We start from the raw sequence: 12,172 nt of genomic DNA, 5'->3' as shown, positions 1-12,172 counted from the left end.
CTATGGATCCAACCACCAGGTCATAGTCGAATCAATAGGGGTGTCATCGGACTTCACGAGGGCTTCAATCCATTGCAGGAAGTCGTCATTATCATCTATGTTCTCCGTCTGCTCACACCCAACAATGTCGATCGATGATGACGACGAAGCCGCTGCGACCGTGGTTGAATCAGTGTTGGTGCCAAACATCACCGAGGCTGGAATCGTGTCATCGGACATCAAGGAGGCATGGATCTGTTCCAGGCTCGCGAAGAAGTCATCGTCGGTGCTGTACATCTGCTCACACGCAACCAAGTCTGTCGACGACGATGAGGAGGAAACATCTGCGACCGTGGTCGAATCAATCCGAGTGTCATCGGGCATCGAGAGAAGATCGACAAGGCCTGGCGGTGAGGCCTTCGGGATGGTAGTCGTGGCTGTGTCGGTGTCATCCGACATCAGCAAGGCTTCAACCTCTCTGGCGAAGAACGCATCGTCGGTGCAGTTCTGCTCACCGCCAAGATCGACCGACGACGAAGACGAAGCCAAGAATGCTTCCAGTTCTTCCGTAGTTATCGGGAGCTCACCTCCACCAACGTCCGTAGATGATGGAGAGGCGGCTGCGACTCCGGCTTCGTTCGGTGCAACGGAGTCGACCGAGGAAAGATGAGTCTCCGGGGGTGTCACAGCAGGAGCCAACGAGGAATGTTGCACCGCCGCGGTTGGATGTGGCGAGACGTCGGACTGCAATGCTCTGCTGGGATGTGCAACCAACTCCCAGCATGGCTTCTTTGAGAGAGTCGATGCTTTTGCCGAGAGAGTAGAAGATTCGTCTCTATTTCTCTTTAGCCCAACGAAGCTGTCGCCAGTGACCGTGTCTGTCGCGGCCTCCGAGGTGGTCTCAACCGTTTTGATGGTGGTGCCGCCGGAGTAGGCACAATGCGAGCTTCTCTTGACGTGACAGAGAACTCGTCTCTCGAAGCCGCCGGACGAACACATTTCGAACTCGTACATCGTCCACCCGGAGTTCTTCCGTCGACCATCGTTGAAAGAAAGGCAGCTCTTTCGCCCGACCACCATCTCGCGCCCGCCGACCATGGACTTAACGGTTTCTTGCTTTTTGTACAGAGTCCAAGAACCGCTGCCGGCCTTTCGATCGACGCGCGAGCCGCCGCTGTTCTTGGGCTTGCGCTCCGCAAAGAAATAGCCCTCCTGGCGATCGCTGCCTAGAAGATTCCACGGCTCGGTGCCGTAGACGTCCGCGAAGGCGACAGCGCGGCCAGGGAGGGGTGCGCCGGCGACCCAGTTGGCGAGGTAGTCAACCAAGAGTTCCTCCGCCGTGGGAAGGAACCTGTAGCCGCTCGGTACGAGGTCGATGGGCTCCATGGATGGACGACCAAAGACGGTTTCTTGACTAGGAGAGGAGAGGAAATCAACGAGGAGGAGAATGGAGCAGAGGAGAGGCGAGGGCGAGAAGACGGAGTGAGAGTGGGAGAGGCGTGCGATATATGTATATATATATATATATATGTAGGCAACGGGCGCGCAGAGTGATTCTTGAATCGAATCCACGTAAGCGTGTTTCCTGTTCTGGATTCCGAATCCCCAAATTAATTATATTTATAAGATTTTAGCGTCGTATTATATATTTAATTTGAAATTAACTTCCGCACATGCTCATTTTCTTTGTGTCTCCAAATCCACCGAGCCCTTCGCCCAGTTCGATCTGTCTCTGCTCGGGAACGGAGATGAGCATTTTGTCCGAAACACCTCATTTTTCAGCGTAATGCATGGATTTTAGGGCTGATTTTGAGTTTTCTTCGATCGATTTCAGGTTGGTTCGATGATCGCGAAGACGGAGGAGGTATGTGCGTTGCTTCCTCCAGTATTGCCTTGTGGTTTGAGGGTGGTAGCTGACGGAACCAATCAGAGGGACGAGGAGGGTGATCATTTGCCCCTGTATGCCAACGAGGTCCGTCGCATGTTGATTTCCTTTCCATTCTTGCCACATTGTCGCTTTGGGCTTTACTCATAGTTTGTCATTTAGGTTCGTATTTGGTGTAGCAACATATGAGTAGCAAAAATGATAAGTAGAAGTAATCAGATCCTATGAACTAGCAGACTGGATTGAAGCAGAATGATCTTTGACAATGGTTACTTGACATCCATGGAGCATCTTATCAACGTTCTCGGTTGGGACTCCCACCGCCGAGTATCAACCACAGTGAAACAAAATTTTGGACAAGTTTCTCTACAATAAAAGATAAGATGCTGAAACACAGTGACAAGCTTGAAATTTTGATTACAGCCTTTTAGCATACACCTCAAGGGTTTTTAAAAGCAGCAAATACTTCAAGACTGAGTAGAGTTATCAGCAGAAAACATAGGATGGATGGACCACAGCAACACTCACCAATAAGATAGCAGCAGCATAGGACAACAATCTACTGAGAGGATAAAGTAGCACAAAACAATAGCAAGTGATCTCCATTTCACAAATCAAATAAATGTAGCTGATTCATTTTGTGATCTCATCTTGTTTATGCGGATCTATTGATGAATCTTATCTTCTTTCATTTTAATTTGCCTTGTTTAAGAACCTATTCTGGGAAATGATTGTCCTTTTCAAGACCAGTGGGTGTATTTTCCCTTTTTCTCCCTGATAACAAAAAAAAAAAAAAGCGGGAAAACTTTTTACTTTTTAATTTCTTGAGAGGATTGAGTTTTTCTTCCAAAGTATACTCCTTAGGTGAATTGGTATTTTTTTATTTCCTGTTAAACAAGTATGAGAATTTAATTACCTCCACGCTATATTAAACTTTTTGATTGAGGATAATAATTTTCACTCAAATGTTTAACAAATTCTTGCTGAAGGGTTTTGGCAATAAAAACTTTTGTTGGTAAGATCAATTTTGGTGATGGCAAGATCGGTGATGGAAAATATATATATATTTTTTGCTATATCTTAACAAATAATCAGAAAATAATATTTATTTTTTTCCCCAAATCTCTGAAGTCATCTGGTAATATTTTGCAAGCATATGAATACCATATACCATGACATAAACATTAAGGAGTCCACTATTCTGAGCATGTGAAAAATAACAGCAATTGGTGTTTAGCTAATATTCATAGTAATGAAAACTTGCAAAGAATGCAAGAAGCTCTAGAAATGAGTTTACCTTAGCAGCAACAACATTAAAATAAAGGTGAAGGTGATTTGAAGTTTGTTTTACAACTTCATTTCATGGAAACTCTCCAAATAAGTTTCACAAATCCTAGTTCGTCTTCCACATAAAAGCTCAATATAAGAAAAGAGCAAATAGGATACATGCTAAGATATAGAACAATATGTAGAATGGATGATCCAATCATGGATCACAGTATCATGTTGATCGGTGGTATTGGCCCATGAACAGTCCGGTATAGTCGGTATCGATGTACCATATGTCTGAAGTACATCCCAATTTTTTTTTTTAAAGCCAAAAGATGATTGGAATTCACAAAAGATAATTTTTAAGTATTTAATCTTAATTAATGATAACATATTATATTTAAATAAGAATATAGTGTATATGAGGCATGAAAGAATAGGAATAACAGGTTCTAAGGACGAGAAAGTGAATTTATCTTTTTATTACCACCAATTTGACCCTAAGTATCCCTAATTTAGTTCTAAATGTAAGAGAAAGAACCTAGTTGAGACTAAACATAAGAGAATGACCGTAATCACGTTTAATCTTTGTACAAAATGATGATATAACATAGAAAAAAGGTAAATGCTATCTCAAATTAGAGTGAAATTCCATCATATCCTGAGTTTGCATCCCTCCTTTATTTAAATCAATATCTTGATTACTACTAATCACCGATCATGAACTTTCACAAAGAAAAATGTGAGAAAGAGTAAGAAAGCGAATGAGAGTAATACTGAGTTAAAAGGGGGACACATGAGGATTTAAAGTTCCAAAAGAGGCCTCAATGGTTAATTTGAGTATTCGGGTTCCACTTGAGCCGATTTGGATTGGTATCGATCAAATTTCGATCGATACAACATGAGTTTCGAAGGTACCGAGCAACATATTATCCATACTTGTCTGACACCTCGCCTGATTCTTACATACCATCTGAAACGAGCTTATCACTTTCCATTCAGTGGGCAGACCAGTATTGACAGCTCGTTTCATATTATTTTGGATGGTATGCCATACAATGCATCAAATCATGATTGCATATACTGTTTAATTTTCACTTTTCCATTTAATCTTTGTTCATCAAGTATCATATACCTCTACTGCTGTATACTTTAATCACACAAAAAACAAAGAAAGACTCCAATTTTTCCTTTTGCTCTGACAAACACAGAAACAGAAGGAAGGGGTGATTCAGAAGGTTTTTTGGGAGGTGGAGCAGCATATTGAAGTGGTGGAGCATAAAAAATTGAACTTTAAGAGCATAAAAAATTGAAGCCATGAACACTCTAAGCATCCTTCCAAAAAGCCACTGCTCCTGGGTGGTGGAGCAGCATATTGAGGTGGTGCCATTACAGGAAGCCCATGGTAGTATCCTACATCAACAAAAACATGATTTCCACAAATTACATTGATTTGTGCTGAACTATATGTGTTGGAGTTACAAATTTGATAAAACTCCGTGATTTGGAGTTACAAAATACAGCATTTAAGTTTGATAAAACTTATTCCTGCAACTGCACAACGGTTTGATATCGATCTGACATCGAACTATATAAATTAGTATCAATTAGTATATATTTAATTTTTATTACATTTTCCGTGGTATTAGATGGTATAGACCAGTGTGCCATCTAATATATTGGTTCCGTAGTGGTTCGATTGATTGCTGAAATCGGAACTGTGTTGACTTTTAAAATCTTAAAGTGTCAAATTGCACAAATTTGTGTCCGTAATCGTTCATTCAGGTGGAGAGCATGCATGCATGAGGCCCCTTTTTCTATTAAGATCAGAGGCTTCCTTGATCATTTGGTGAAGGGTTGATTTAGTGGTTAGTGTCTGATCGATTTGTACAGTGATTAGCTTCTTGAGACTAGAAAGAATCTTTATGTGTCACCCCCTTTATTTTCTTTGTCGATATTGTTGGTTGACTCCTTTTGAACTCTTCCATGGCCTAAGCCTCATAATGAAGGCAAGAACATGGTGATGGAAGGATAGGTAAGAAGCATTGATCATATTACATGATGTAGAACTGCATCCGAAATGATCCGCTTGACTATTGATGGGCCAAGATACGCCTGATATTGAGTATTTTGTTAACCATAAATATAGATCTCACTCTTAAATTCTATCACAATTTGGAAAGTGTAGCTAAAATTGTATCTATGTGAAATTTGAAGCATCAGGGACTTTTGTTTTTAATTTTGGGTGAATAGTAGTCTTTGATTTGTATTTGTGAATGGAAATAATTTGTATTTTATAATTAGATCGGGGTTGCTTTGACAATTTCTTATAAGTAGAGTTGATCTTTTTACATGGTAAATTATATATCCTTGCAAAAGCTTGAAGAAGCCATATCGTAAAGGATGGAGTTTTAGTGTTCAGTCTAGTGAACGAGATTGATTTCACAAAGACCATAGGAAGCATGTGCCTGTTTAAAATCGTGCGATACACTAGAGATGCTTGTTTTGAAAATCTATAAATATGATGGATCACAGACATGGTTAAAAATCTAGTGAGCTTCAGAGACAATCTTCCAACACTCTTGATGCCTGGAAAACAAACTTGTATGGATCTGTATAACTCTTTGCCTCACCCTCAAAGATATACATTACCTTTAACATGGAAAGCTTATTTTGAACCTGCTTCAAAAATCTATTTGAGACTGTTTCATGTGTCTATTATCAGTTCTTCTACTTGTGTACCCGTTGGTAGATCTCATGCACTCCTAATCTAGTTTTGGTTCCTGTAGGTAATACCATTTCTGATGTACTCTAAAAGAACTCTGATAACATTCAATGGTCCAATTCCAAGTTGCATATCTGGATGCATAAGAGTAACTGGAATGTAGATCCTTTTCATCAATTTATATTTCATTGGATTCATAATAATAGTTGGAGCATCTTTGCAAGAGCATCGTCTATCATCATTCAATTTTAAATTTTGGTATCCAATGAAAAATAGAGACATAATTTCATTTATGTTATATCTATGAAAAAAAATATGAAGTTGGTATCTTAATTTTTTCAGCTACAGTGAGGCATAAACTCGTCAAATGTTTGTGAACAATTGGTACAATGAGCAAGAAAAACCATAATGCCTGGAATTAGTGGCCCAAAAGTGATAAATATAATTGCTAGAATCTGTTATCTATTTCCCTCATTTGATGTTCATGTTATGTGTGCATGTGTCCACACAGGAGAAAAAACAACTTTTCCTAAATGATACTCTATTGCACACTTAAGTTTGGAAAAACACTTAAGTCTCTTAAGAGTTAAAAGTAAAAACAAAAAAGACTTGGTCTTCTGCTCCCCATTTCTGCCAAATTGTTGAATTGAAAAGATGGCCTTTTTTTGTGTTCTTGTTATTAATTATCATTTTTTCTTATTTATATCATTGAGACTGTTCCGTCAATCATTTTTTTCAGTTTTACTTAGCATATGGCCTTTGTTATAAGTAGTATATAAGTTTTAAGATTGTATCTTTATCTGCTTCCTAGGTTCTGATTTATGTTTATAAGAGTTTCCTTCTAAGAATCTGTCTTGATGCTATTGGTTATTGTGCCTCATAGTACATTCTGAGTCAATATGTTTCTTTATCTTCGAAAACTTAACTGGATGATGATAATCTAATCTTTTGCAGGAAGATTTTGAAGAATATGCTGCAAAAGCTAAAACTTTACTTGAAAATACTACTAACGGGAACAAATTGATCCTCTATGGGCTTTGCAAAAAAGCAAATGTTGGACCAGTGAAAACTAGTATGTGCCCCTTAATATATTCTTATTTGTGATTTTCATTCTGTGCCAAACAAAATTATAACACTTTTTTCTTTTGTCTCTTTGTAGGCTGACCTGGTATATTCGATATGAGGGACAGAGCCAAGTGGGATGCTTGGAAGGTTGTTGAAGGTTTACAAAATCCACTTGACAAATCTTATATATATATATATATATATATATATATATATATATATATATATATAACTTGTTGGACAAAATTTATTTCTTATTTAATATTAGTAAAATTGACAGGGAAGGAAGTCAAAGGAGGTGGCTATGAGTGACTACATCACAAAGGTTAAATAGCTGCTCAAGGCAGCTGCACATCTTGCTCTTTGTAGTACCATGTAAGCTGTTACCTTCTATCTTCAACTCGAATCATCCAGTGGATGTTTTTGTTATGGATTTCATCTCCTTTTGTGTCTTAACAATTGACAGTATCTGAAATCTAATGTAGTGTCTTATTATTTCATTAGTGTTTCATTCGAATTAAGATGCATGCGGATGTCGAGTTTTTAGGTCAGGAATGCTAAGTGTGGGCATGTTGAATAAGCATTACTTGCAGCCCATATATTTAGTGAAGCTTTATTGATTCCCAGTAAGACTGTAAATTGTCTGTTAGGTTTTGTTCATTTTTCTCTTCGGTACTACAGGCTAGAGATCTTTTATCTTTGTTCAGTTTCTTCCCCTTCAAACCTAGGCAATCTGTGATAAAATTTTATAAGAAATTTAATAGTAATGAGTGTATATAACCTTGAAACTTAGCTGATCTTTGAAAAGGAGGCTTTTTATAGTTGTCTTCTTATAGTATGATTATTTAGTCTAACAGTCCTAGTAGAAAAATCCTGTCAATTTTATCCGATATTCTGCTATGACTTTTGGGATTCTTTCTACATCCAAATTTGTATAGAATGTGTTTTGTGAAAGGCATGGATAGTTGTAATGCAGACATTGATCGAGTGTTTTATCTTTCAGTATGCCATCCGACATTTATTTGCTTATGGTCTCTTAAAAATCTGTGTCAAGCATAGTATTGGTTTTGATCACGTTGGCCTCAGAACTGTGATAATTTTCTCTAATACACTCGATTGCTCAAAAGGAACTTTGCTTTACGGAGTTAATTAGGCAAGACATTCTTTTTTAGAAGAAAATGGTCAGATTCCAACAAACAAGATTTTCTTTTTCCTTTTTCCATTAGATTCTCGTTTGCTACCTCCAAATAATGTAGCTTACAATTCTGTTTTCCTATTTGCAACTCAAGCCTTTTGCCTTCCTTTTCTTCCATATCAACTACAGGAACGCAATGAATTTTGGGTTCTCAAATTTGTAATTTCATCAACTCTCTATTGAACTCAAGTTTGAATTCGTGGCATACTCTCTAAATGAGGTGGATTATTTTGTGTGTAACATACATAGAGACTCCAGTAAATGTCAGTTCTTGGATCATGGCATGATTCTGTTCAACTCAAGCTTGAAATGACATGCATAACTGATCTTGGAAGAACAGCAAACAAACATAATTTCTGATGGTAACTGGGGTGAGTAGTATATGGTAGAAAAATTTTCAATGAAACTATTCTGATGACGACAGCAAAATTTTGATGAAGTCATTAAGTCATTGCAATTGGATACTTGGTTTTTTCTTCATTTATAACCTTTGCCAATGCCTGTGTTTTTTTGCTGCAACTTCAAGCATTATGATTTTGTTGCTGCTGCATGGTTGACTGCAGTAGGAATTTGTCTCATACACATGTTGAAAGCATCAAGAACAATTTTAGTCAAACTGTGTTCTTACCTTTCTTTTTTTGTTATAATCCAAACTCTATTTTTCAAGTATCTTGCCTTCTTGATCACCCATCTCGATACTGATGAGCTTAAACTCTGCAATAAGAATAATTTGGCTTGGCTAAGTTTAAATGTTTGAGGAGAGCGAAAAACTCAAAATATCTTTCTTTTTCTTCTATTTTGCTTTATTTCTACGTCTATAGTGCCACATGATAACGGAGATGACTTTTTGTTCTTCCTATTTGATACTTCTGTCCCTGAATTCTTTCTACATCTCTAGTGCAGCATGATTGCTTTAATAGAGCTTGGTTTCCTCGCAATGCTCATATAGATACTTGCCTGTTGACAACTTCAACTAGAAATGCTTGTTTGGTAGGTTGTACCTAAATGCTTCGAATTTTTTATTGTATTAACCTTGTTTGTGCTGAAATTTAGATGGATGAATTTATTGACTTTCTAAACAGTAATAAAAACACAGATATACCTGGAGATATATATATATATATATATATATTCAAGTGCATAATGATCCATTTTAACTGACCTTTTGCTTTTAAACATGTCAGGGTGTCCTCGATATCGAAGTAAAGATCATGCTGGACTAGGATCCTAAAAGAAAGCAGGGCACCATGACTCCTTTGCCAGATCATGTTACAATTCATGTCCCAAAGGAGGAAGAGGAGTTACACTCCAGAAGAATTTGAATGCTATAACCTTTGCAAAAGGAATTAGGATTACATTTCTTCTTCATAAGCTTTCGGCATGTAACAAGTCAAAATTCTTCTGAATTAGGAAAATCGACGTGGTTACTCCCACAAATTTTTACTGTTTTGTAGACTTGATATTAGTTATTTGAATTCGTATGTAACTTCCAAAGCTGGAATAGTAGACTCAGATTGGTTATTTAAATTCATTCAAAATTCTGAATATGTAATTTAGATGTAATTTGACAATTTTTTCGAGTCGTAAGATGAATGGTATGTTCTTCTATCTCAATTGTCTTGTATTTCTTAACGGTGGCTTATCAGGACTAGTTGTTGATACTATGATATTCATCTAATGAATTTAACATGATGCATAAGTTGTTCTCGCTCACTATTGAAATCACATTTCTGGAGAGAATGTATTTCCTACTATGATATGTGTGTTTAATCTTTTCCATGTCAGTTAGAATTTTTTTGGGCATTGTCAATTGCTTCAAACCATGGAATTTTTTTATCGATTCAGTGATTAAAGGTTTTTAACGATGGATTGACTTGCAGCAGCTTTGTTATTTGTTTCTGTTGTTGTTGTGGACTTCAATCGGAAACAAAAAAGTTGGAACATGTTTCCAAAAGATGATTGATCAAATTTGCTGCCTTGCCTCTGATACCTGTCGTCCAAACCAGCAAAGTCTGAGGTTGAGAGAACCTGTTGATATCATATGATCACTCTTTCTCTTCGAACTTGACGAAACAACTTTGATACCATTTCTTATAGATGCCATCATATTAAGGAAACAACAAACAAAACATGAGATGAAAATTGAACTTTGTTATGGCCAATATTTACAAGAACATAAAATTTTCTTTCCCTTCCATTGTTATGATATACATGAACAAACATCATTTTCCGTATAAGCTTTCATACAAGCAAGCTACAGATCCAACCACCAGGTCATAGTCGAATCAATAGGGGTGTCATCGGACTTCACAAGGGCTTCAATCCATTGCAGGAAGTCGTCATTATCATCTATGTTCTCCGTCTGCTCACACCCAACAATGTCGATCGATGATGACGACGAAGCCGCTGCGACCGTGGTTGAATCAGTGTTGGTGCCAAACATCAGCGAGACTGGAATCGTGTCATCGGACATCAACAAGGCATGGACCTGTTCCAGGCTCGCGAAGAAGTCATCGTCGGTGCTGTACATCTGCTCACACGCAACCAAGTCTATCGACGACGATGAGGAGGAAACCTCTGCGACCGTGGTCGAATCAAACCGAGTGTCATCGGGCAACGAGAGAAGATCGACAAGGCCCGGCGGTGAGGCCTTCGGGATGGTAGTCGTGGCTGTGTCGGTGTCATCCGACATCAGGAAGGCTTCAACCTCTCTGGCGAAGAACGCATCGTCGGTGCAGTTCTGCTCACCGCCAAGATCGACCGACGACGAAGACGAAGCCCAGAATGCTTCCAGTTCTTCCGTAGTTATCGGGAGCTCACCTCCACCAACGTCCGTTGATGATGGAGAGGCGGCTGCGACTCCGGCTTCGTTCGGTGCAACGGAGTCGACCGACGAAAGATGAGTCTCCGGGGGTGTCACAGCAGGAGCCAACGAGGGATGTTGCACCACCGCGGTTGGATGTGGTGAGACGTCGGACTGCAATGCTCTGCTGGGATGTGCAACCAACTCCCAGCATGGCTTCTTTGAGAGAGTCGATGCTTTTGCCGAGAGAGTAGAAGATTCGTCTCTATTTCTCTTTAGCCCAACGAAGCTGTCGCCGGTGACCGTGTCTGTCGCGGCCTCCGTTAAGGTGGTCTCAACCGTTTTGATGGTGGTGCCGCCGGAGTAGGCACAATGCGAGCTTCTCTTGACTTGACAGAGAACTCGTCTCTCGAAGCCGCCGGACGAACACATCTCGAACTCGTACATCGTCCACCCGGAGTTCTTCCGTCGACCATCGTTGAAAGAAAGGCAGCTCTTTCGCCCGACCACCATCTCGCGCCCGCCGACCATGGACTTAACGGTTTCTTGCTTTTTGTACAGAGTCCAAGAACCGCTGCCGGCCTTTCGATCGACGCGCGAGCCGCCGCTGTTCTTGGGCTTGCGCTCCGCAAAGAAATAGCCCTCCTGCCGATCGCTGCCGAGAAGATTCCACGGCTCGGTGCCGTAGACGTCCGCGAAGGCGACAGCGCGGCCAGGGAGGGGTGCGCCGGCGACCCAGTTGGCGAGGTAGTCAACCAAGAGTTCCTCCGCCGTGGGAAGGAACCTGTAGCCGCTCGGTACGAGGTCGATGGGCTCCATTGATGGACGACTAAAGATGGTTTCTTGACTAGGAGAGGAGAGGAAATCAACGAGGAGGAGAATGGAGCAGAGGAGAGGCGAGAGGCGCAGGGGCGAGAAGACGGAGTGAGAGTGGGAGACCGTGCGATATATATATGTATGCAACGGGCGCGCAGAGTGATTCTTGAAGCGTGTTTCCTGTTCTGGATTCCGAATCCCCAAATTAATTATATTAATAAGATTTTAGTGTCGTATTATATATTTAATTTGAAATTAACTTCCGCACGTGCTCATCTTCTTTGTGTCTCCAAATCCACCGAGCCCTTCCCCCCGTTCGATCTGTCTCTGCTCGGGAACGGAGGTGAGCATTTTGTCCGAAACACCTCATTTTTCAGCGTAATGCATGGATTTTAGGGCTGATTTTGAGTTTTCTTCGATCGATTTCAGGTTGGT

The 12,172-nt window shown here is 40.0% G+C and overlaps 1 protein-coding gene across 1 annotated transcript; it reads right to left on the bottom strand.

Moving 5' to 3' along the window:
* Positions 1-1,365, bottom strand: LOC135616370 (NAC domain-containing protein 41-like). The gene is made up of 2 exons (XM_065115556.1): positions 975-1,365; positions 1-323 (listed from the first exon to the last, which is right to left on the bottom strand). Exons 1-2 carry the CDS (start codon positions 1,363-1,365, stop codon positions 1-3), a joined length of 714 nt encoding a protein of 237 aa, XP_064971628.1.
* Between the last annotated feature and the right edge of the window lie 10,807 nt (positions 1,366-12,172).

This window comes from Musa acuminata, chromosome BXJ2-7, assembly GCF_036884655.1.
Source record: "Musa acuminata AAA Group cultivar baxijiao chromosome BXJ2-7, Cavendish_Baxijiao_AAA, whole genome shotgun sequence".
In the NCBI taxonomy this organism is placed as follows: Eukaryota; Viridiplantae; Streptophyta; class Magnoliopsida; order Zingiberales; family Musaceae; genus Musa; species Musa acuminata.
Note: the sequence above shows the minus strand (reverse complement) of the source record. Positions and strands in the feature narration are given on the sequence as shown.

Coding starts and splice junctions, on each gene's coding strand:
- LOC135616370 (XM_065115556.1), bottom strand. CDS start 1,365: ATGGAGCCCATCGACCTCGTACCGAGCGGCTACAGGTTCCTTCCCACG. Junction 324..974: donor GATGTACGAGTTCGAAATGT/GTTCGTCCGGCG, acceptor CCACGGTCGCAG/ATGTTTCCTCCTCATCGTCG.